This window comes from Lissotriton vulgaris, chromosome 7 (genome assembly GCF_964263255.1).
Source record: "Lissotriton vulgaris chromosome 7, aLisVul1.2, whole genome shotgun sequence".
Taxonomy (NCBI): domain Eukaryota; kingdom Metazoa; phylum Chordata; class Amphibia; order Caudata; family Salamandridae; genus Lissotriton; species Lissotriton vulgaris.
Window position 1 is genome coordinate 1,728,925,240 of NC_141695.1, and position 26,639 is coordinate 1,728,951,878.

Here is a 26,639-nt window from a genome sequence, read left to right on the forward strand (position 1 = left end):
GCTATACCTTGGCCGATGTATTAGCTGGAGTCAAAAGACCTAAAGTGACATCAGAATTTCAGCATGAGAAGATGCACCTTTGCATCAGCCATGGAAGTCATGGTAATCGAATAGGAAAAATGATGAATAAAAACGTTTTACTGACCAAACAAATTGTATAAAGTCTGGGACACTTTCGCTTTTCAGAAGTAAAAAGTATCGCCTTAATCCTATTTCTCAAAAAAAAAAATCATGCGGTGAAGTTAGCTATAAGGAGCCATCCAAGCTTTGATATTTTTATAGAATGTGCCTCTGGCATGGGGGCCGGAGAATGGAACTCATAAAGATCCAAAAGAAACCAGCAGTCATCTCTAGATACAGTTGGTGGTTTAGAGTTCTAATGGCAGAAAATCTGTCTGTTTAAACAAACCCCAAATGTAATGTTGTTTTGAGGCCTGCTCAGTGAATCTCTGGATAGCCATGAGGTCTTCTGATCTCACTGGTAATGTAACAAATATCCTTTAATTTTTTTTACAGTTTACATTGCCTGACTGGCCGTGAACAGTATCTTGGAAACTGCCATTTTTAAATGTCTTAAATGAGCAGGGTCTGTTATCACTCTATAATACAAACCAGCAGGACATTTCCCAACTTCTTTGTTTTTTAAAAGCTTTTCAAACTGCTGAATTCATACAAATATACTTTAGAACTGATTTAGTTTTCAGCTATATTTTTTTAAACAAATACCAAAAAAGATGCAAATTGATGTTTGTAATATGTATATTTTCATTTAGTTACTGTACTTTCAAATTGAAATACATGTATTAAAATAAGTGGTCTGGGGTTCAAAACATGAATAAAGGTACTCTAATCTGTAGGATTGCAGAGAGAGTACTATCTTGAAGAGCTTTCAGACTAAATAGTGGGAGTTAGAGCTGAAATAAAACATCGGGAAAAGTTCTTGTCCTAAAATTGTGAGTTTTGGAGGCTTGTTTGATGCTGTCTGATAGATGAGCTTGGCCATGTGGGGAGAACAGAAACAGATGGTCAGGCTGCTTCTGAGTGTTGACTGGAGATTAGGAACAATCAGATTGTATGCAGATTAGCTCCTCTGCCAATAGTCTAGACTTGGGCTTGTGCCCCTCCCATAAAGTGTGGACACTGAATTTACTCGCTGAAAGTAAGTGGGTACAACTCTTTATTATTCAAATCATGAAGACATTTCAGCAAATATTTGAAAATACTTACTTGGTTCATCAGTGATTTCTGATGTTAATGCTAGCAAGAAACGGAAACAAAATAATGGGAGACTCAGTAAGCAGGCTACAATATCCAGCAATTATGATCACTCTTTTCTAAGAAATGACATGGTAAATAGCTGTAGATTCCATGTGGAAATCATTCTTTTGAAGCTTGCATTTCTGGCTGTCAAATTTAGGTCAGAAGAACAATGGATAGTCATTCAAGGATATCTATTTGTTGTATGGTATCATAGAGCATTATTTACTGTGAGTCTGACTAAAGGAACTGCCTGACTGGCAAGGAAGAGAATGTTGAAATTTGGAGATTCATGATCTCTTAAATGAACAGTGTCAATTCTCAATCTTGAAAAATACAAGAAGGCTAATCCCAGTTTTACTTTTTTTTTTTAAAAAAAGGTCTTAAGATTGCTGATTTCAAACAAAAAGCTTTGGGATTTATTTCACTATTTAGCTTATTTAAAATAATAATAATGATAAAGAGTGCTGTTTCTAATATGCATGTTTTCCTTAAGGTGCTGCACATTTAAATTGGGAAAATATAAAAATGTATTAAATCATGATGTCTGGGGAAAAGGCACACATATTGAATTATACTAGTGTGTATGTTTCCAGGGAGAATCTGATTGTGGATAATGTATGGCCAAGGCTATGGGTTTGGAATTGAACCAATTATCAGAAAATATCTCTTGCTAAAAATGTGAGTTTTGGTGATGTGACTAATGCTGGTAAATGGGTGATCGTGGCTATAATGAGAGAAGTGAACAAATGGTAGGATTCCATCTGAGAACAGCAGAGGGACAAGAAACAGTGAGCGTATAGGATACTGTCCTCCTCGGTCCATAGTCTACTTTCTCTGCCTGCATTTTCTTCCATAAACAGTGCACTGTGAACTTTCTCTATGAATGTAAGAATGCACAGTTTTTAACTTCTAAACAACATAAAGAATATTTTGTCAACGTTCAAAGTACTCACTTGGTTCAAGTGTATTTTCAGTTGGTGATGCTAGGAAAATTGGAAGCAATATTCTGAATCAAAATGCAGGCTATCAAATCCAATAAATATGATAGATTTTTATCAAAGAAATTACTTTGCTTTATTGCTCTAGAACCTGTGATATCTATCTACTGTATGCTTTCATGGGACAATGGCTTTCTGGCAATCATCAGTACATCATACCCAATACTGTCAAAACAGTTTTAAAATATTTTGGGGACCATGTATAACACGGATCTCTCCAAAAGAAAAATACTAATGTTTCTCACCATCATTACTGATCTTGAGGCCAGTTATTAGGACCCTAGGATTATCAGTACAAACTTTGATGTATGAGAGGTGCATTCTCTTCATCAGCTTATCATCATCTTGGCTGCTAGGTCAAAATATGGCTAACCAATCTTGTCATTCTAGGATTGAACTGAGTCTCACTGATTAGACAACACAAATAGAACTCTTTCCTTTTGGCAATGAACCATCGCTAGCCAAGATAATGATGATTAGTATGAATTATATAAGAATAGCTGGAACTCCAGCTGGATCTGCCAAATATTATTTTACATCATTTTTTGTAAGTATACACACTCATAATTAAATCCAGATTTCTCTACCTCGAGTTAGTCTTCATCTTCTACAGAGTCATAAACACTCAACCTTTCAAGGAAATTGTTCTGTATCTTTATTACTTTGTTTTCCTTAACCAGAACTGCATGCGTGGTACTACCACTATTCTGTGTTGCTGCCATCCTGTAAGTTAGTGCTATAAAATCAAACTAATCTTTCGTAGAAGCAGGGTTAGTCTTAGTATGTGCAAATGAAATATCAGAACTCAATAGAGCTATGGATAATGTCCAGTGTTTCTAGAAAGAAAGCTGCTTATGCAGATCTGTGTGAGTGCAGGACAACTACCTTAAATAGACAACATTACAGTTCCACATACACAACAGTTCCGCCTCCTCATTTGAACAGTAGAAACTGCTCAGTTTCCAATGGCAGGCACTTGGTTAGCTATACCTTGGCCGATGTATTAGCTGGAGTCAAAAGACCTAAAGTGACATCAGAATTTCAGCATGAGAAGCTGCACCTTTGCATCAGCCATGGAAGTCATGGTAATCGAATAGGAAAAATGATGAATAAAAACGTTTTACTGACCAAACAAATTGTATAAAGTCTGGGACACTTTCGCTTTTCAGAAGTAAAAAGTATCGCCTTAATCCTATTTCTCAAAAAAAAAATTCATGCGGTGAAGTTAGCTATAAGGAGCCATCCAAGCTTTGATATTTTTATAGAATGTGCCTCTGGCATGGGGGCCGGAGAATGGAACTCATAAAGATCCAAAAGAAACCAGCAGTCATCTCTAGATACAGTTGGTGGTTTAGAGTTCTAATGGCAGAAAATCTGTCTGTTTAAACAAACCCCAAATGTAATGTTGTTTTGAGGCCTGCTCAGTGAATCTCTGGATAGCCATGAGGTCTTCTGATCTCACTGGTAATGTAACAAATATCCTTTAATTTTTTTTACAGTTTACATTGCCTGACTGGCCGTGAACAGTATCTTGGGAAACTGCCATTTTTAAATGTCTTAAATGAGCAGGGTCTGTTATCACTCTATAATACAAACCAGCAGGACATTTCCCAACTTCTTTGTTTTTTAAAAGCTTTTCAAACTGCTGAATTCATACAAATATACTTTAGAACTGATTTAGTTTTCAGCTATATTTTTTTAAACAAATACCAAAAAAGATGCAAATTGATATTTGTAATATGTATATTTTCATTTAGTTACTGTACTTTCAAATTGAAATACATGTATTAAAATAAGTGGTCTGGGGTTCAAAACATGAATAAAGGTACTCTAATCGTAAGGATCGCAGAGAAAGTCCTATCTTGAAGAGCTTTATGACTAAATAGTGGGATTTAGAGCTGAATTGAAAAACTCGGAAAAGGTTCTTGTCCTAAAACTGTGAGTGTTGGAGGCTTGATTGATGCTGTGTGATAGATGAGCTTGGCCATGTGGGGAGAACAGAATCAGATGGTCAGGCAGCTTCTGAGTGTTGACTGGAGATTAGGAACAATCAGATTGTATGCAGTTGAGTTCCTCTGCCAATAGTCTAGACTTGGGCTTGTGCCCCATCCCATAAAGTGTGGACACTGAATTTACTCGCTGAAAGTAAGTGGGTAAGACTCTTTATTACTCAAATCATTAAGACATTTCAGCAAATATTTGAAAATACTTACTTGGTTCATCAGTGATTTCTGATGTTAATGCTAGCAAGAAACAGAAACAAAATAATGGGAGACTCAGTAAGCAGGCTACAATATCCAGCAATTACGATCACTCTTTTCTAAGAAATGACATGGTAAAAAAAAACGGCTGTATATTCCATGTGGAAATCATTCTTTTGAAGCATGCATTTCTGGCTTTCAAATTTAGATCAGAAGAACAATGGACGGTCATTCAAGGATATCTATTTGTTGTATGGTATCGTAGAGCATTATTCACTGTGAGTTTGATTAAAGGAACTGCCTGACTGGCATGGAAGAGTATGTTGAAATAATGTAGATTCATAAGCTCTTAAATGAACACTGTCAATTCTCAATCTTGAAAAATACCAGAAGGCTGATCCCAGTTTTACTTCTGTTTTGAAAAAAGTCTTAAGAGTGCTGATTTCAAACAAAATACTTTGGGTTTTATTTCACTGTTTAGCTGATTTAAAATAATAATAATAATAAAGAGTGTTGTATCTAATATGCATGTTTTCTTTAAGTTGCTGCACATTTAAATTGGGAAAATATAAACATGTATTAAACTATGATGTCTGGGGATAAGGCACACATATTGAATTATACTAGTGTGTAGGTTTCCAGGGAGAATCTGATTGTGGAGAATGTATGGCCAAGGCTATGGGTTTAGATTCGAACCAATTATTAGAAAATATCTCTTGCTAAAAATGTGAGTTTTGGTGATGTGACTAATGCTGGTAAATGGGTGATCGTGGCTATAATGAGAGAAGTGAACACATGGTAGGATTCCATCTGAGAACAGCAGAGGGACAAGAAACAGTGAGCTTATATAATACTGTCCTCCTCGGTCTATAGTCTACTTTCTCTGCCTGCATTTGCTTCCATAAACAGTGCACTGTGAACTTTCTCTATGAATGTAAGAATGCACAGTTCTTAACTTCTCAACAACATAAAGATTCTTTTGTCAACGTTCAAAGTACTCACTTGGTTCAAGTGTATTTTCAGTTGGTGATGCTAGGAAAAAATGAAAGCAATATTCTGAGTCAAAATGCAGGCTACCAAATCCAATAAATATGATAGATTTTTATAACAGAAATTACTTTGCATTATTGCTCTAGAACCTGTGATGTCTATCTACTGTATGCTTTCATGAGACAATGGCTTTCTGGCAATGATGAGTACATCAGACCCAACAATGTCGAATCAGTTTTAAAATATTTTGGGGACCATGTATAACACAAACCTCTTCAAAAGAAAAATACTAATGTTTCTCACCATCATTACTGATCTTGAGGACAGTTATTAGGACCCCGGATTATCAGTACAAACTTTGATGTGTGAGATGTACATTCTCTTCATCAACTTTTCATTATCTTGGCTGCTAGGTCAAAATATGGCTAACCAATCTTGTCATTCTAGGATTAAACTGAGTCTCACTGATAAGACAATGCAAATAGAACTCTTTCCTTTTGGCAATGAACAAACAATAGCCTAGATAACGATGATTAGAATGAATTATATAAGAATAGCTGGAATTCAAGCTGGATCTGTCAAATATTATTTTACATCATTTTTTATAAGTATACACACTCATAATTACATCCAGATTTCGCTACCTCAAGTTAGTCTTCATCTTCTACAGAGTCATAAACACTCAACCTTTCAAGGAAATTGCTCTGTGTCTTTATTACTTTGTTTTCCTTGACCAGAAGTGCATGCATGGTACTACCACTATTTTGCGTTGCTGCCATCCTGTAAGTTAGTGCTGTAAAATCAAACTAATCTTTCATAGAAGCAGGGTTAGTCTTAGTATGTGCAAATGGATTATCAGAACTCAATGGAGCTATGGATAATGTTCTGCGTTTCTAGAGAGAAAGCTGCCTATGCAGATCTATGTGGGTGCAGGACAACTACCTTAAATATACAACATTACAGTTCCACATACACAACAGTTCCGCCTCCTCATTTGAACAGTAGGAACTGCTCAGTTTCCAATGGCAGGCACTTGGTTAGCTCTACCTTGGCCGATATATTAGCAGGAGTCAAAAGACCTAAAGTGACACCAGAATTTCAGCATGAGAAGATGCACCTTTGCATCAACCATGGAAGTCATGGTAATCGAAAAGGAAAAATGATGAATAAAAACATTTTACTGACAAAAAAATTTGTATAAAGTCTGGGACACATTTTCGCTTTTCAGAAGTAAAAAGTATCATCTTAATCCTATTTCTCAAAAAAACCAATTCAGGCGGTGAAGTTAGCTATAAGGAGCCATCCAAGCTTTGATATTGTTATAGAAAATTCCTCTGGCATGGGGGCCGGAGAATGGGACTCATAAAGATCCAAAAGAAACCAGCAGCGATCTCTAGATACAGTTGGTGGTTTAGAGTTCTAATGGCAGAAACCCTGTCTGTTTAAACAACCCCCAAATTTAATGTTGTTTTGAGGCCTGCTCAGTGAATCTCTGAATAGCCATGAGGTCGGTCTTCTGATCTCACTGGTAATGTAACAAAAATCCTTTACATTTTTTTACAGTTTACATTGCCTGACTGGCCGTGAAAGGAATCTTGGGAAACTGCCGTTTTCAAATGTCTTAAATGAGCAGGGTCTGTTATCACTCTATAATACATACCAGCAGGTCATGTCCCCATTTCTTTGTTTTTTAAAAGATTTTAAAACTGCTGAATTCAAACAAATCTACTTTAGAACTGATTTAGTTTTCAGCTACATTTCTTTTAAACAAATTCCAAAAAAGATGGAAACTGGTGTTTGTAATATGTATATTTTCATTCAGTTAGTGTACTTTCAAATTGAAATAAATGTATCAAAGCAAGTGGTCTGGGGTTCAGAACATGGATAAAGGTACTCTAATCTGTAGGATTGCAGAGAGAGTACTGTCTTGAAGAGCTTTAAGACTAAATAGTGGTGGTTAGAGCTGAAATAAAACATCGGGAAAAGTTCTTGTCCTAAAATTGTGAGTTTTGGAGGCTTGTTTGATGCTGTCTGATAGATGAGCTTGGCCATGTGGGGAGAACAGAAACAGATGGTCCGGCTGCTTCTGAGTGTTGACTGGAGATTAGGAACAATCAGATTGTATGCAGATTAGCTCCTCTGCCAATAGTCTAGACTTGGGCTTGTGCCCCTCCCATAAAGTGTGGACACTGAATTTACTCGCTGAAAGTAAGTGGGTACAACTCTTTATCATTCAAATCATGAAGACATTTCAGCAAATATTTGAAAATACTTACTTGGTTCATCAGGGATTTCTGATGTTAATGCTAGCAAGAAACAGAAACAAAATAATGGGAGACTCAGTAAGCAGGCTACAATATCCAGCAATTATGATCACTCTTTTCTAAGAAATGACATGGTAAACTAGCTGTAGATTCCATGTGGAAATCATTCTTTTGAAGCTTGCATTTCTGGCTGTCAAATTTAGGTCAGAAGAACAATGGATAGTCATTCAAGGATATCTATTTGTTGTATGGTATCATAGAGCAATATTTACTGTGAGTCTGACTAAAGGAACTGCCTGACTGGCAAGGAAGAGAATGTTGAAATTTTGTAGATTCATAATCTCTTAAATGATCAGTGTCAATTCTCAATCTTGAAAAATACAAGAAGGCTAATCCCAGTTTTACTTTTTTTTTTTTAAAAAAGGTCTTAAGATTGCTGATTTCAAACAAAAAGCTTTGGGATTTATTTCACTATTTAGCTTATTTAAAATAATAATAATGATAAAGAGTGCTGTTTCTAATATGCATGTTTTCCTTAAGGTGCTGCACATTTGAAGTGGGAAAATATAAAAATGTATTAAATCATGATGTCTGGGGAAAAGGCACACATATTGAATTATACTAGTGTGTATGTTTCCAGGGAGAATCTGATTGTGGATATTGTATGGCCAAGGCTATGGGTTTGGAATTGAACCAATTATCAGAAAATATCTCTTGCTAAAAATGTGAGTTTTGGTGATGTGACTAATGCTGGTAAATGGGTGATCGTGGCTATAATGAGAGAAGTGAACAAATGGTAGGATTCCATCTGAGAACAGCAGAGGGACAAGAAACAGTGAGCGTATAGGATACTGTCCTCCTCGGTCCATAGTCTACTTTCTCTGCCTATAAAAATGGAATGGAAGGCGCACTCAAAGGAATCACGCGGGTACTTGTAGTTTTAGGTTTTCTTTTCTTTATTCGGGTAATTATACCCAGAGAAACATACACAGCCAACGCGTTTCGTTACGTGTTGTAACTTCGTCAGGGCTAGATCTGTGTTATAGATATAGACAACATGGAGCACCGGTAAGGTACCGAGAATAGGCGTTGTTTGAAGCTGGCACAGTAGCAGGTACCAGGAAAAACCCTATCTGTTATCTTTAGACAGAGTTAACTGCGGCCCAATCCCTGAATTACAAACACTCAGACGTGCAAAGACTGGAAAACCAGGAAGTTCAGGGCACTTCAATAGGACAAATATGATGTGCACACATAATATACTGGGTAGCTGCTCAGTGTGCCTGGTTCCCGTTTTTGTACAGTGCAATAGCGAAGAATATGATGATAGCATATCCTGCTACCAACTCGCGTTACTATGCCGGGAGACCGACATCCCTAATTGGGGAGATTAGCGGATCCAGGGGGCTGTTGTCCAAATTATCGACACAGTCCGAGAACACACTTCGTATCACACACCTTGAGAGTTACACTGTATAGATATCATCATATTCTTCGCTATTGCACTGTACAAAAACGACTTCCGTATTTAATGGCACTAAGTACGGCGGCAGGTTACGATTTACCTTTCTTTGGGAACCAGACACACTGGGCAGCTACCCAGTATATTATGTGTGCACATCATATTTGTCCTATTGAAGTGCCCTGAACTTCCTGGTTTTCCCGTCTTTGCACGTCTGAGTGTTTGTCATTCAGGGATTGGGCCGCAGTTAACTCTGTCTAAAGATAACAGATAGGGTTTTTCCTGGTACCTGCTACTGTGCCAGCTTCAAACAACGCCTATTCTTGGTACCTTACCGGTGCTCCATGTTGTCTATATCTATAACACAGATCTAGCCCTGACGAAGTTACAACACGTAACGAAACGCGTTGGCTGTGCATGTTTCTCTGGGTATAATTACCCGAATAAAGAAAAGAAAACCTAAAACTACAAGTACCCGCGTGATTCCTTTGAGTGCGCCTTCCATTCCGTTTTCATATCTTTTTGTTGTTTGTGCCCAGGGACAACGGGCACGGGAAGTGTGCTGCACCACCCGGATTCCTATCTAGACTAGTGCTTTGGTTGTGCTGAACCTTGGTCTTGTTGTCCTGTTGCTTCTGTTTCTACTTTCTCTGCCTGCATTTTCTTCCATAAACAGTGCACTGTGAACTTTCTCTATGAATGTAAGAATGCACAGTTCTTAACTTCTAAACAACATAAAGAATATTTTGTCAACGTTCAAAGTACTCACTTGGTTCAAGTGTATTTTCAGTTGGTGATGCTAGGAAAATTGGAAGCAATATTCTGAGTCAAAATGCAGGCTATCAAATCCAACAAATATGATAGATTTTTATCAAAGAAATGACTTTGCATTATTGCTCTAGAACCTGTGATATCTATCTACTGTATGCTTTCATGGGACAATGGCTTTCTGGCAATCATCAGTACATCATACCCGATACTGTCAAAACAGTTTTAAAATATTTTGGGGACCATGTATAACACGGATCTCTCCAAAAGAAAAATACTAATGTTTCTCACCATCATTACTGATCTTTAGGCCAGTTATCAGGACCCTAGGATTATCAGTACAAACTTTGATGTATGAGAGGTGCATTCTCTTCATCAGCTTATCATCATCTTGGCTGCTAGATCAAAATATGGCTAACCAATCTTGTCATTCTAGGATTGAACTGAGTCTCACTTATAAGGCAATGCAAATAGAACTATTTCCTTTTGGCAACGAACCAACTCTAGCCTAGATAGCGATGATTAGTATGAATTATATAGGAATAGCTGGAACTCAAGCTGGATCTGACAAATATTATTTTACATCATTTTTTATAAGTATACACACTCATAATTACATCCAGATTTCTCTACCTCGAGTTAGTCTTCATCTTCTACAGAGTCATAAACACTCAACCTTTCCAGGAAATTGTTCTGTATCTTTATTACTTTGTTTTCCTCAACCAGAACTGCATGCATGGTACTACCACTATTCTGCATTGCTGCCATCCTGTAAGTTAGTGCTGTAAAATCAAACTAATCTTTCGTAGAAGCAGGGTTAGTCTTAGTATGTGCAAATGGAATATCAGAACTCAATAGAGCTATGGATAATGTTCCGTGTTTCTAGAGAGAAAGCTGCTTATGCAGATCTGTGTGAGTGCAGGACAACTACCTTAAATAGACAACATTACAGTTCCACATACACAACAGTTCCGCCTCCTCATTTGAACAGTAGGAACTGCTTAGTTTCCAATGGCAGGCACTTGGTTAGCTATACCTTGGCCGATGTATTAGCTGGAGTCAAAAGACCTAAAGTGACATCAGAATTTCAGCATGAGAAGATGCACCTTTGCATCAGCCATGGAAGTCATGGTAATCGAATAGGAAAAATGATGAATAAAAACGTTTTACTGACCAAACAAATTGTATAAAGTCTGGGACACTTTCGCTTTTCAGAAGTAAAAAGTATCGCCTTAATCCTATTTCTCAAAAAAAAAAATTCATGCGGTGAAGTTAGCTATAAGGAGCCATCCAAGCTTTGATATTTTTATAGAATGTGCCTCTGGCATGGGGGCCGGAGAATGGAACTCATAAAGATCCAAAAGAAACCAACAGTCATCTCTAGATACAGTTGGTGGTTTAGAGTTCTAATGGCAGAAAATCTGTCTGTTTAAACAAACCCCAAATGTAATGTTGTTTTAAGGCCTGCTCAGTGAATCTCTGGATAGCCATGAGGTCCTCTGATCTCACTGGTAATGTAACAAATATCCTTTAATTTTTTTTACAGTTTACATTGCCTGACTGGCCGTGAACAGTATCTTGGGAAACTGCCATTTTCAAATGTCTTAAATGAGCAGGGTCTTTATGACTCTATAATACAAACCAGCAGGACATTTCCCAACTTCTTTGTTTTTTAAAAGCTTTTCAAACTGCTGAATTCATACAAATATACTTTAGAACTGATTAGTTTTCAGCTATATTTTTTTAAACTAATACCAAAAAAGATGCAAATTGATGTTTGTAATATGTATATTGTCATTTAGTTACTGTACTTTCAAATTGAAATACATGTATTAAAATAAGTGGTCTGGGGTTCAAAACATGAATAAAGGTACTCTAATCTGTAGGATCGCAGAGAAAGTCCTATCTTGAAGAGCTTTATGACTAAATAGTGGGATTTAGAGCTGAATTGAAAAACTCGGAAAAGGTTCTTGTCCTAAAACTGTGAGTGTTGGAGGCTTGATTGATGCTGTCTGATAGATGAGCTTGGCCATGTGGGGAGAACAGAATCAGATGGTCAGGCTGCTTCTGAGTGTTGACTGGAGATTAGGAACAATCAGATTGTATGCAGTTGAGTTCCTCTGCCAATAGTCTAGACTTGGGCTTGTGCCCCATCCCATAAAGTGTGGACACTGAATTTACTCGCTGAAAGTAAGTGGGTACAACTTTTTATTACTCAAATCATTAAGACATTTCAGCAAATATTTGAAAATACTTACTTGGTTTATCAGTGATTTCCGATGTTAATGCTAGCAAGAAACAGAAACAAAATAATGGGAGGCTCAGAAAGCAGGCTACAATATCCAGCAATTATGATCACTCTTTTGTAAGAAATGACATGGTAAAAAAAACTGGCTGTATATTCCATGTGGAAATCATTCTTTTGAAGCATGCATTTCTGGCTGTCAAATTTAGATCAGAAGAACAATGGACGGTCATTCAAGGATTTCTATTTGTTGTATGGTATCATAGAGCATTTTTCACTGTGAGTCTGATTAAAGGAACTGCCTGACTGACAAGGAAGAGTATGTTGAAATGTTGTAGATTTATATTCTCTTAAATGAACAGTGTCAATTCTAAATCTTGAAAAATACCAGCAGTCTGATCCCAGTTTTACTTTTGTTTTTAAACAGGTTTTAAAAGTGCAGATTTAAAAAAAAAACTTTAGGATTTATTTCACTATTTAGCTACTTTAAAAAAATGAATGAAAACATAAATAAAGAGTGTTGTTTCTAAAATGCAAGTTTTTCTTAAAAAATTGCACTTATAAATTGGGAAATTTAAAAAATGTATTAAAATATGTGGTCTGGAGATTAGGCACACATATTGAATCCTCCTTCCATGCTGCAGGGAGAATGTTTGGCTAAGGCTATAGGTTTAGAATAGAACCAATATTCAGAAAATATCTTTTGCTACAAATGTGAGTTCTGGTGATGTGACAAATGCTGATAAATGGGTGACAGTGGCTATAATGAGAGAAGCAAACAGATGGTTGGGATCCATCTGAGAACAGTAGTGGGACAAGAAACAGTGAGCTTATAGGTTACTGTCCTCCTCAGTCTATAGTCTACTTTTTCGCCTGCATCTGCTTCCATAAACAGTGCACAGTGAATTTTCTCCATGAATGTAAGAATGTGCAGCTCTTAACTTCTCAACATCATAAAGACTTTTTAGTCAGTGTTCAAAGTACTTATGTAGTTCAAGTGTGTTATCCGTTGGTGATGCTGGGAAAAATGGAAGCAATAATCAGAGTCAAAATGCAGGCTACCAAATCCTACATATATGATAGCTTTGGTCAAAGAAATGACTTTGCATAATTGATCTGGTACCTGTGATATCTATTTTCTGTATGCTTTCATGGGAGAATGGCTCTCTGGCAAACATGAGTACATCAGACCCAACACTTTTGAATAAGGTTTTAAAATATTTTTGGGACCATGTTTAACATTGATCTCTCCGACAGAAAAAGACTAATGTTTCTCACAACAATTACAGAACTTGAGAGCAGTTATTAGGACCCTAGGAGTAGCTGTAGAAACGTTGTTATATGAGATGCGCATTCTCTTCATCAACCTTTCATCATCTTGACTGCTAGGTCAAAATATGGCCAACCAATCTTGTGACCCTAGGATTGCATTGAGTCTCACTGATAAGGCAATTCAAAAATAATTATTTCCTCCTGGCAATGAATCCATGCTAGCCTAGATGGCGATGATTAGTATGAATTATATAAGATCAGCTGGAACTCAAGTTGAACCTGCCAGATATTATTTTACATTATTTTGTGTTAGTGTACACACAGATAATTACATCCAGATTTCTCTACCTCAGGTTAATCTTCATCTTCTGCAAAGACAAAAACACACTCATCTTTTCAAGGAAATTGCTCTGTATCTTCATTACTTTGTTTTCCTTGACTAGAACTGTTTGCATGGTTCTACCACTATTTTGCGTTGCTGCCATTGTGTAAGTTTTTTTATGTTTAAATTTCTTTATTGGGAGTTTTACATTTCATGGTACATAGTTACACATCATTAGTAACACATGTTGACAGGTGAGTGCAGGCATTTGGACGGTATCATTGCAGCACGGAACAACCATCCCATCATATAATTTGCATCACAGGTAAGAAACAGCAAGATGAAATGGGATTACCCTTCAGTTGGACTTTATGTGTATTTGTATGTTCCTTCGAGCTTGCTTACGGGGGTTTCCCAGAGGTGTGGGTTGGTGTTCAGTCCCCATCTCTATCCCCGTAAACCTTCTTGTACAGTGTCCATGATTGTGTCCCCAATGGGGGTAGGCTAATTTTACGGGTGTCGGGGGGGAAAACATAGAACAGTTAACTGTGGGGGGGATCGGGGGAGGTGGTGGTTGGAGAGCCGTCGGAATGTATCTTGGTAACTGTCTGTTATGAGGCTGATTCTGGTTTGCTTTTAGTGTGCGGTGGTGTCTGTAGTGGGGGTTGCTGGCATTGTGTAAGTTAGTGCTGTAAAATAGAACTAAGCTTTCACAGAAGCAGTGTTAGTATTGGTATGTGCAAATGGATTATCAGATCTCATTAGATCAATGCATAATGTTCAGTTTTTAGAGAGAAAGCTGCTTATGCAGATCTATGTGGGTTCAGGACAACTACATTAAATGGACAACAATACAGTTCCACCTACTCAATAGTTCCGCCTCCTCCTTTGAACTGTGGGAACTGCTCAGTTTCTGATGGCGGGCACATGGCCGACTCTCCTTTGGCCGATATATTAGCAGGCGTCCAATTCCCTAAAGTGTCACCAGAATTTCAGCATAGGGAGACGCACCTTTCTGATGCATACTTCGTTTATTATTTGCATCAGCCATGGAAGTCATGAGGTTCGGATGTGAACAATGATACACAAAGAATATCTTTAGTGATGGAAAATTTGTGGAATGCCTAGGACACCTTTTTGCTTTTAAGAAATAAAAAGTATCATCTGTGTCTTATTTCTAAAAAATAATTCAGATGCTTGGGGTAGCTTTGAGTGGCCGTCCCAGCATTGATATTTTTATCGCATGTGCTCCTGGCATAGCGACCGAGGAACCCAACTCATAAAGAAAGATCCAAATGAAACCAGCAGCGACCTTCAGATAGAGTTGGTGGTTTAGAGCTCTAATGGTGGAAGACCTGATTGTCTAAACAAAGCCCACACTTAACGTTGTTTTGAGGCCTCCTCTGTGATTCTCTGAATAGTCCTGAGGTCTGCAGACCTCAGTGGTAATGTAACAAAAATCCTTTAAAACATGTTACTGTGTTTAGGACATCCTTCTCAGTCAGGCTGATTAAATACATTGCCGGACTGGCCCTGAAAAGTAACTTGGGAAAGTGCAGTTTTCAAATGTCTTAAATGAGCAGGGTCTGTTATCACTCTATAAAACATACCAGCAGGTGTTTTCCCCTTTCCTTTTTTTCAAAAGGTTTTAAAAGTCCTGAATTCAAACAAATATTCTTTAGAAATGATTTCATTTTCAGCTACAGTTTTTTAAACAAATACTGAAAGAGTGGTGTTTGTAATATGTATGTTTTCATTTAGATAGTTTACTTTAAATGTGGAAAACTCTATTAAAATAAGTAGTCCAGAGGCCAGAACATGAACAGAGGTCTTCTAATGTATAGGCTTACAGACTGAATCCTATCTTGAAGAGCTATATGACTAAATAGTGGGGTTTAGAGCAGAACCGAAAATCTGAAAATGTTCTTGTCCTAAAATTGTGACTTTTGATTGCTTGATTGATGCTGTCCATTAGATGAGCTTGGCCATAGGGAAAGAACGGAAACAAATGGTCAGGGCGCTTCTGAGTGCTTACTGGAGATCAGATTCTAGGTAGTTGAGCTGTTCTTTTAACAGTCTAGGCTTGGGGCTGTGCCCCTCCCATAAATAGTGGACACTGAATGTACTCACTGACAGTAAGTAGGTACAGCTCTTTCTTACTCAAATCATTAAGACATTTCAGTAAACATTTGAAAATACTCACTTGGTTCTTCGGTGCTTTCTGATGCTGATGCTAGCAAGAAAACAGAAGCAATATTTGGAGTCAAAAAGTAGGCTACATAATCCAGCAACTATGATCACATTTTCTAAAATATGACTTTGTAAACTGGCTGTAGATTCCATGCAGGTATTATTCTTTTGAAGCCTGCATTTCTGGCTTCTAAATTTAGATCACAAGAACAATAGATTATCATTTAAAGAGATCTAGTTGCTGTATAGTATCATAAAGCATCATTCACTGTGAGCCTGATTAAATTAACTGCCTGAGTGGCCCTGAGCAGTATGTTGGAATAGTATAGAATCATATGCCCACATGCATCAAGGTAAATTGCATTCGCAAACGGTGCGAATCGCAAAATTCGGCCGTTTGCGAATGCAATTTCCTTTTTTGGGATGCATCATGTTTTTTTATTTTTTCCCAATTTAAGGAATCGCAATTATGTTGCGATTTCTTAAATTGCGATTGCATTTAAGAAATCACAATTTGTGATTTCTTAAATGCAATGCATGAATATTTTTTTTTTCGCAAATAGGAAGAGGTAAATTACCATGAAGTTGAACTTCATGTTAATTTGCTAAAACTTTCAAAAATGCACAAAAGTGCATTTTTGAAAGTTTCATTTTACACACACACATGCCCTTGGGGCATGTGTGTGTGAAAAATGTTCTTAAAGTTAAATTTCAGGGGTGCAGGGGGGGGTCCTTGGGACCCCCCCTGCACCCTTGAAATAGCATTCTCATTTTGCGATTCCTTAATTGCGAATTGCAAAATGAGAATGACTTCCCATTCATTCCTATGGGCCTCTAAGGCCATAGGAATCAATGGGAAGGGATTCCTTAATTGCGATTCGCAAAATGTGAATCGCAATTAAGGAAAATTAAGGAATCGCAAAAAATATTGCGATTTCTTAATGCATAGCATTTTGCTATTTCTTAATTGCGATTCCTTAATTTTCGCAATTAAGAAATCGCAAAATGTAACAATGATGCATGTGACCGATAATCTCTTAAATGAGCAGAATGGTGCAAGGGTGTATGAGTTGTTGGCAGGATTGTTTTTGTGCAGGAAGGGGCACCTTCATGCACAAAAACAATCCAAGGAGGCATTATCGCCCTGATTCTTTCCAAAATTGATTATGGAAATGCACTGTATTTTGGCCTCCCGCAACATCAGAAGCACCGTCTACAGATGATTCAGAATCAACCAGCTAGAATCATCTATCCAAAAGATAGAGAATGCCATATTAGCCGACTGCTGAAAGAAATCCACTGGCTTCCGGTGAAGCAACGATCTATGTTTAAAACAAGATGTATCCTTTTTAGAGCCTTCCGAGGTACCGATATATTTCAGCGAGAATCAGTAAGTACGCCCCACAGCGCACCCTTAGATATATGCATCTGAATCAATTGGTTGTACCGAGATTCAGACGCAAACGCACTTGAGGGTCTCGGTTCCCTATACCGGGCCCGAAACTGTGGAACTCACTTCTGATTATTTTGAGACTTAAAGAAGATTATGCACGGTTAAGAAAATTGCTCAAAACTTGGATTTTTACTTTAGCTCATAATTAGACTGCTTCGGCTTCGAACCCTCCCTATTCAATTCATAGCGCCAAGAGATCGTTGGTGAACGTGCGCTTTAGAAATACCCACCTAACATAACGTAACATTTTCTTTGAAAACATTTCTCCTCATTGTACCTGCACTGGGGAAATATAAGGTTTTAGCACTGCCCCAGGTTTACATAAACTTGCAAAACTTGGGCAGCGGCAAAATCCATGGGTGTTGCATGGGAACACCCACTGCAATGCCCATGGAACTCCTACTTGAGACAGAGTGAGGCAACTCCATGCTTTGTGCCTTCTTGCCCTAATCCATATCTATGAGGCCATGCAAAGCCACACAGGTGGATACTATTACCACTGCCTGCCCTTAAAAAAATAAACTGAAAAGTTAAATTTTTCTTTTTTAAATGCATCCCGCTTTCGTTTAAGGAAAACAGACTGCATTTTAAAAAAACAGACTGTTTTCTTTAAAAGCAGTCCCAGACATGGTGGTCTGCTGACCCCAGCAGGCCACCATCTCTGGGAGTGCTAGACATTCCTAATGGGGTCCCAAATTGTGACAGCCTCATTAATATTAATGAGGCATGCAATTTGTGACAAAAAATACAAAATGAGGAGGGTCAAAAAGGCCTATGTTTACCGACCCTGATATTCTAACGGCCTAGATTTCAACTGTATACAACAAAGCGGAATATCTGGGTCATGGAATGAGAGTATGTCTAAAGGCAGAGCGAATGGCAAACTGAGAACTCAAAAAGGGAGAGAAGAAGCTAACCTCTGTTGTGACCCCATTTGGAATCACTAACAGTGTCTGGGACACTGTTATACATCCCAATTTGCAAGTCGTAAATTGCGGGTTGCAAGAGATACGCAATTAAGAGTCACAAATTGGTGGGTTGTATTTCTGGCCCAAAGAGTCAGAAAGGTCTGAGCTGCTGGAAACAAATGCTAAGAAATTCCAAGAGGCCAGACTCAAATTCACTTACTTTAAGATATTACATAGGTGGTAGAGGACACACTTCAAGTGTTTTAAATTATTCATGAATAATACTCCACATGGAAGAGATGTGCGTTGATGGGCGAAGACCATACTCACATTCTATAGCTGTGCCCTATCTTGTCTACCCATGATCAGACATCTGGCACACAATCAGCAATGCCAGCCACATACTATTTCAGCCAATAAAGAGATTGGAATTATTGCATGATTCAAGCCATGATTGATAGCTTCTGAGGCGGAAAGTCCCCAGGTCCCTGGGAGCTCAACCTATATCACCCTTGCTTTGAACCTTGTATGGTCTTCAGTAAATCTCCGTTATTCCTGCGCTAAGCTCCGAATACAAGTATAGGGTAGAGTACATGTTGCTTAGATGAAGAAGCATAAGGATCGATCTTCTGGTTTATTAGTGTTGATTCTTCTGTAGTGATAGAGCCACCAAAGCTTTCTTTGCTGAGGGGCACTGAGTACGGTGGTATACTCACCCCAGTGTGGGACTGATACAATCTTTGCATGTCAAATGTGTGAAATCATAGTTCTGCTGTGATCTGATCTTCAGCTCTACATATGTTGTCTTATCCTTGCGTATTATCTGTAACATGCTTGAAACCTCATTGAACAAACACAAGAAACAAAAGAAAATATACATAATTTACCCTCAGACCACTCTCTCTACTGTCCAAGCTTTAACTGCATTTAAGAATGATGAAATCCATTTTACAAGCGAGTTCCTCTGTAGCTCTAATCCTATGCTTAACTTTGTGGTTCTGACACCTTGCACTGTCCTTTGATTATTGCAAGATTGCACCTCCTAAAAGAGAGTGCTTATTGATATGTCAATAGTTAAATATTACCGCTGTTTCTTGCTTTTTAACCTTTTGCTACATTACGAGTATTAAATATATTATCTCTACACTTAGGGTGTCATCTTACATCTGTGAGGTATTCAATGGCTAGTGGGACGGCATGCTTGACTCTATCAAGCGCTTAGAAACCAAGAGAGCTTTGCAAAAATTACATGCATATGTTGACAACGCGTCTTAACACTATGCTTGTTTCACAGTATCTTGTCCTTTGTGCATGCTTGTTACTTTCCAACCATGAACCTTGAATACTCATACGCAGATGACCCTCTGATTTCCCCACCAATCTCTCCTACAAGAAAGCAGATGCCTTTATGGAGCTCCTATGTTGGGGTACAACTGATGATGACCCCACAAGACTGGAAACCTGCCCTCTGAATAGCCAGGAAGGTCTGACCAAAGTACAAGCTACCCTGACCCTCTCTATGCCAGAAACAAACCACAGCAACTCCAAACACGATTTTCCCATTATGAATCAAAATGCCTTGAGCAGTGCCTAAGAACAGGTTCTGTTCACAGAGTGCAAAAATGTCACAATATTCCACAGCTCCTATGGAGTCAAGAGTGTCTTAAATATGAAAGTACCTACAGTTTTGGAAAAAGTCTACAACTGAAGCTAATACCCTGCATGAATCCCCTTGGTCAATGTAATGTTTGTATAGGGCCTGTCAGTGGTATGGGAGCCCTGTTTGTGCTTGTCAGAAGCACCTCCCTGTGTCCCTAGTTAAGACCTTGCCTTGTATGCCATTTAATATTGGATGTGTTTCGAAAACCACTGCACCTTTACCTGTGGTGCCTGCACCTTCAAAACCTACTCTTAACATTTACAAGAATTAATTTCCATGAGTATTGAGGATGGGAAAATGCATGGAAAATGGTTGAAAATACCCACAAAGTCCTGCAGCACGTGCTCCTCATTCCTTTTTTTTATGCCAAGAACTTTCTAGAAAGGTCCACCTAGATATTTGAGATTTACACAGGAGTAAGTACATTTCTGCTTGAAAAGCCTGATTCTGCGAATTGAGAATTTGGTTTTGTATGCAGAAATCCTGCTTTTAAGTACACCAATATGTGAAAACTGCAAATAAAAAAAATCTATGGGTTGTGGGCCCAAACCATGCAGCGTAAAGAACACCTTCAGTATTTTTATTTCTAAACTTAATAGGTTCTCTATGTAAAACGCTTTATTTTATTGCAGTTGCCTTACATTGACATTTTGCAAATGTTTCTGTATCTCCAATATGGCCCACCATCCTCTTATGTGGGTACCATCTTTGATCTTTGCTTCCTTCAAATTAGTACTATAGAAGGGGTTTCATGAACCTGTGGCACCTTCTATATTACCACATTCATAAGACATGCCAACATGTTTCGGCCAGAAAAGCAATATAAATGGCCTTGTTCAGTACTAATGCCAAAGAATGGATAATATGGCTAAGAGATTTTTCTTCCCTGTTATTCTACTGAAGTTCCTTGGAAAGAAACCCATAACCAGCTGTCAAGCAGCAAGTAGGAAGATGAACTGACTGAGTGATTCTTTCAGAATCAGTTCACTCTCTACAATCCAGGGCAGTGGCTAGTGCAACTTGATTTATTATAAGTGGTTTCACATCTGGCCCTAATGCCTTTATTGTGAGTTTAACGTCACAATGTCTGGGGCTCTGACAAGTTGGGCGACCATTTTCTATTAATAAGGGAAAGCTGACGCGGTTGAGTGTGGCTCAGTGTAAAGGCCCAGGCGAATTCCTACTTGTGGGCACAGATGTGGAGAGGTTCATGCTTTGTCAGTGCTTTTAAACCTTGACCATCTTGGAGAAACCCTTAGAGTGGCCAGCTGTGAGGATCCCTTCCTCCCTGTGTGGTCAGCAGAAGGATTCTCTTCATTCCTTACCTATCCTGATTCCAGCTAAGTGGACAAGATGTTTGGGAAACTGTCCCACTCTCCACCCCGAAGGCTAAGGAGGGAATTTGCTCTAAACTAGAAGTGATCTTAAATAGTGCTGTACATCAAATACATTTCTTTCATTTTTGAAATACTCACTGGTTCCTTCTGTAGTTACTTGACCTAAAGGCAGGGAAGGAAAAATCAGAAAGAGATTTAGCACCATCATTTCAGAACACAAATATAGCAATAGCCAATGATGGAAGTTAATGCAGACCTCGAGTGATGTATATGTCATAGTGAGTGACATAGGAGCACTGATGATTACTTAAGAGGTACCATGAGGGAGGTCTCATGTTACACTGATTATTTAACAGGCATTCTGAATCATGCTTCTGATAGGATACTTTACAGGCCCTGTAAATGCCACTTTAATATAACTTGATGGAAGATTTGTCATTTTCACAAAGAATGCAAAGTGACAGCTGGTCTGGTGCCTCTGAATATGTGAGAGGTGACACCTAACAATGAAAATAGATCATGTGACGTCATGCAAACTTGCACCTTGATTGAAGACATTGTTGCATTACAGTTATAAGTTAGCAGCTATGTAATTACAGAATTAACATTTGACATGCTCATGAGTCTGGAAGGTGTTATACAATCATGTCTTACATTTGTTGATGGGAGTATACAGCATTTCAGCACGCTCCCCTGTAAAAAAAACGAAAATAAATATAAGGAAATAAAAAAAAATCACTTACACAGTTTATGACACCAACAAGGACATACAAAGAAGAAAACATGCCTTCATTTATCATTGATCACATGTAATTCTGCTTAATTCATAATAAAATACTTTTAAAAGTATAAAAATATATTGACGCATGTGCGCATTCCGGAAAGTGTATTTTAAATGTGCATATTTAAATCATGCATAACGAAGGTGCCACCACTTTCTGACTTTTTATGTCTCTGCTACAGACAGGTGTAGCTCTCTGTTGGCAAGACTCACTGTTTTGGGTGGGATGTCTTTGTTGTCTAACTCACTTCTCTGCTCCTGATTCAATTCAAAATGCATTACAAAATGGCTGCTGAGGATGCATGCTTCCTCTGCAGCCATCTTTCATGCATGTTGTACTTTTAAATAAAATATTAGTGCCGCAGATCGGCAGGTATTAGCAGGAGCTGTCTAAGTAAGTAACAAGCATTGGCAAAGACAACAGTGTTCAGGTCAGATACATATTTCCTTTGCCAATGCTTGTTCTTTAAATGTATTTAAATTCCCTAAATCAGTTATAATAAAATACATTTCACTGAAACACATACATAGCAATGCATTTCAAAAGAGAGCAGGGACTGATGTTCCTACATTAAGACGGTACAAGACTGAAAAAGTGACTCTGCCCTTTAGGAACCTGGTAACCTTTTTTTAGAAGAAATTATGCCTTCCTTGAATATATCTTGTAAATCCTCTCATTTTTCTCTTTAAAGAAATCCAATGAATTGCTGCAATGACGTGTATGCAAGGGCACCCTTATGTGAAAGAAAGATATGCAAGGCCACCTCTTGCATAAACCCTAGCTGCACAACTGTCCTTGTTCAGTGCAAGTGTGCAAATACTGTGAGTCCATACAGAGTATTCTCCACAGCGACAATTCTCTAGTGTGAATGTGACCACGTGCAAAGTGTGCTCTGTGCAATCAGAACGCACACACGTCATCAAAGCCTTTGTGAGAGGGGCCCAGTTCTTCTGTACCCTTTAATCGGATTGCATGAATACCAGGGCTCGAGTCGGGGTACCACGCGGGTGGATGGCGTCCCCCCACTTATTTTACCGGGGGGACGCCATCCCCCCTTCCAATCAGATGTACTTCACTCTTTGGCCTCTCTGGGACGAGGAGCTCGGCACCTTGCGTGACGTCACTTCCTGATGTGACGTCACTTCCGGTGACAGCGTCCCCCCACTTCTTTATTTACGACTTGTGCCCTGATGAACACCTTTTATGGTACGATCACGCCAGCACTACTTATGAATCATAAGTAACAAAGCACATTCTTTAAGACCAAGGACCACTGCAATTTCCAAGGTTTATGTGACTTAGTTGGCACATTTATGGTTCAGAATAAAACTTAGGGATGTCTTTCCATTGGACCTACAGCACCCCAGAGACCATGCAAGGTTTTCAAAAAAGTAAGGACCTATCTTTCTTCACAAAGGATATTTCAAATTCAGCTTGACCTTCGACCTTACACCTCCACGATTGCTTGGGCAGTACATGGCAGCTTGATAGAACAGGACAGCATGGTCCTGAAGATCCCCGGGACAAATTTCAAGTTTCAACCTGATCTTGCAGTTGGGCACCCCCCTCCTCAGGCCCATTAAGTTCCCACCCAAGAATCCGGAGACCATCCAGCCTCTGGAGGTGTCTGGTTCACCTGTTTTTCCTAAAAAAATCTTTTTATTGATTTTAAATCTCAGTTCATGAAATTTGCCACAACAATCCCACAGAGTGGATCTTTAGATCAGAGTGGAGAAGTGTGGCTCAGGGGTTAGAGACGGCAGACCCGGAAGCTGAGATCGGCCCTGGACCAGGGTTCAATTCCCCGCCTCGGCGGGTCTTGGGCTCAAAAAATTCCACGGACTCGATAATTCTCGCTCTGGTGCCTTCTCAACTCACGGGTTCACACTCTGCGACTCTGGGCAATAGCTTGCTTAATCTCCACAACGGCCCCTCGTGGCGGGATGCCTGGCTTTCACCTTGTGGATACCCTGCCGGGGTTATATCACAGGGGGATACCAGGACGGGTTCCCTAAGCAAGCGCCGGGAAACCCTTTGTGGGTAGCTGTGCGCTATATAAGCTCAAATACATTTACATTTATCAAATTAAATATTCAACGCATATTTCTTAATAATGAAATAATGTAATGTAATGTAAAGTACACTTGTATAGCGCAACTGCCACCCCAAGGGTATCCTGGCGCTTAGATTACCAATCAGCCACTGCGAGTATCTAACTGAGATAGGCAAGATCTAATCTCTGGGAAAAAGTCTGGTTTTCAGTTCCTTCCTGAAACGTGACACGGTGTTCAGTTGTCTACGCTCCGGAGGCAGAGCATTCTAAAGTCTGGATTCTGTAAAACTAAAGGATCTGCCCCCATTCGAGCTTTGTTAACATGGGGAGCACAAACCAGATTGACAGAGGAAGAACGCAGGTGTCTAACAGAGGAATACCATACAAATTTTCTTTGCAGCAGTTTTGGCCCGCTTTTAGGTGTTGTCCTATAGACAATGCAGAGTGTCTTAAATTGAACTCTTTGCGGAATGGGCAGCCAGTGTAGGTCCTTTAAAGCCAATGAGGCCGAGGCTCTACGAGGACGATTTAGCACCAGCTTAGCCGTCATGATCTATATTCTTTGTAATTTATTTATCAAGGCAGCTGGGGCACCTAAGAGAAGAGCATTGCAGTAGTCTAATCTGCTTAGAATATTACTCCGCACCACTTGAGGTCTAACTAAAGTAGGTAAAAACGGGAGTATCGTCTGAAGAGCACCGTTTTATTCACCTGGGAGTCCAATTGTAAATTACTGTTCAACATCACTCCTAAATTGTGCACAGTACTAGCAGGCAATAGGGAGTTATTAGCCGGGTCTTGCCAGACGTCTACTGGGAGAGGTCGCTGAATTTTGCCTGCAGTACATCACAGGACCTCATTTTTTTCCCTATTAAATTGCAGTGAATTCTCTTTGAGCCATTCTGCTGTTCTGTGCATACAGTTGTGATTTTTTTCTAAAGGCACTGCTTTATTGCCCTCAATGGAAAAGACAAGTTGAGTATCATCCGCATAGTTTATGACATCAATACAAAATGATTTTATTAGGACAATGAGGGGACGGAGATAAAGGTTAAAAACTGGGCTGATAGCCGAGCCCTGTGGAACCCCATGTTTAACATCTCTATTCTGAGAAGTGAATGACGACAATGTCACTTTGTGTTGCCTATCAGAAAGATAAGAATGCAGCCAGTCCCGAGCCCTACCCACAACACCTATCTCCTCCAATCTCTTAATCAGGATCCGATGATTAACCATATCAAACGTGGCCAACATGTCAAGCAGCACTAAAAAGGTTGTCTGACCACTGTCAGCCCGCATTCTCAGGTCATCCAAGACTGCCACCAGGGCGGTCTCTGTCCCATGTGCCGGGGGAAACCCAAATTGGACTTCGTCCAACAGGTCATTGTCCCCAGCATATTTTGAAAGAGACGTACTCACTACCCTCTCCAAGATCTTAATCGGATACGGTAGCAAGGAGATGGGTCTGTAGTTAGAGGGACATTTGGTGATCCAGTGTAGCCTTTTTTAACAATGGGATGACAACTGCCTTTTTCCAGCATTCCGGTACTAAACAATTAGTTAAAGATTGACAGCAAATTTGATACAGATGTGGAAAGAGTTCACCACCAAACAATTTCCAGAACTTATGTGGCAGCGGGTCCATAAGGTAACCTGAGGAGATGCTGGTTGCTATTGCATTAAATTCCTTTTGCGAGGGAACGTGAAATTGATCCAATAGTTGATGTTCCCTATCAATTATACCTCAGTTTATTGAAGTGTCCTTGCCAATGTGCTGATGCGCGTCATCTAATGATATTGTTCCTAAGCATGCAAGTCCAACAGTTTCTGTTTAGGGGGATGGAACATTGTCCTTTCACAGGGGCACTCCTATTCCCCTAAAGGAGGCTTATTATTTAAGGAGGAGTCATTCTCGCTAACATTTCTGCCCATTCCGCTATATCTGCCATAAGGTTTTTGAGTCAGATGTACAACTCTTTTGAGCGGTGCAAATGGAAAATTGTCCCGGTTATATGTATAAACCCTATTTTGTGAGTTGGTAACCTATTACTAACTCGCAAAATAGGGTTTGGGAGTTGGTATTTGGAAAGGGGCCTGCCAAGGACATCGCTTCCTAATAGCGAGTCGCACTGGTATGTACGATTGTTTTGCAACCACAAATGCGATCACAAAAAAATCACAGCTACCGTCTACATTAAGTAGGTGGTAAGCCATTTTGCAAACAGGAAGGGTTCCCCAGGGAACCCCTTCCCCTTTGTGAATGTATGCAAAAATATTTTTTAAGAGCAGGCAGTGGTCCCACGGCCCACTGCCAGCCCTTAAGAAATGAAAAGAAAACTTTTTTTTTTCATTTTAAACACATCCTATTTTCCTTCAAGGAAAATCGGCTGCATTTGAAAAAAAAGTTGTTTTATTTAAAAGCAAAGAAAGACATGGTGGTCTGCTGTCCCCAGCAGGCCACCATCCCTGTGATG

General features: G+C 39.0%; 1 protein-coding gene across 1 annotated transcript in view; it reads right to left on the reverse strand.

The window, feature by feature from the left end:
• LOC147706476 (alpha-2-macroglobulin-like protein 1) overlaps positions 1 to 26,639 on the reverse strand; it is a 312,029-nt gene that overhangs the window by 21,248 nt on the left and 264,142 nt on the right. The window contains exons 36-43 of the mRNA XM_086929615.1: positions 21,985 to 22,023; positions 21,469 to 21,492; positions 15,986 to 16,015; positions 7,726 to 7,755; positions 5,462 to 5,491; positions 4,472 to 4,501; positions 2,214 to 2,243; positions 1,228 to 1,257 (exon numbers count right to left, since the gene is read on the reverse strand). Of these exons, the coding sequence (XP_086785741.1) occupies positions 1,228 to 1,257; positions 2,214 to 2,243; positions 4,472 to 4,501; positions 5,462 to 5,491; positions 7,726 to 7,755; positions 15,986 to 16,015; positions 21,469 to 21,492; positions 21,985 to 22,023 (243 nt within the window). The remainder of the gene's footprint in view (positions 1 to 1,227; positions 1,258 to 2,213; positions 2,244 to 4,471; positions 4,502 to 5,461; positions 5,492 to 7,725; positions 7,756 to 15,985; positions 16,016 to 21,468; positions 21,493 to 21,984; positions 22,024 to 26,639) is intronic.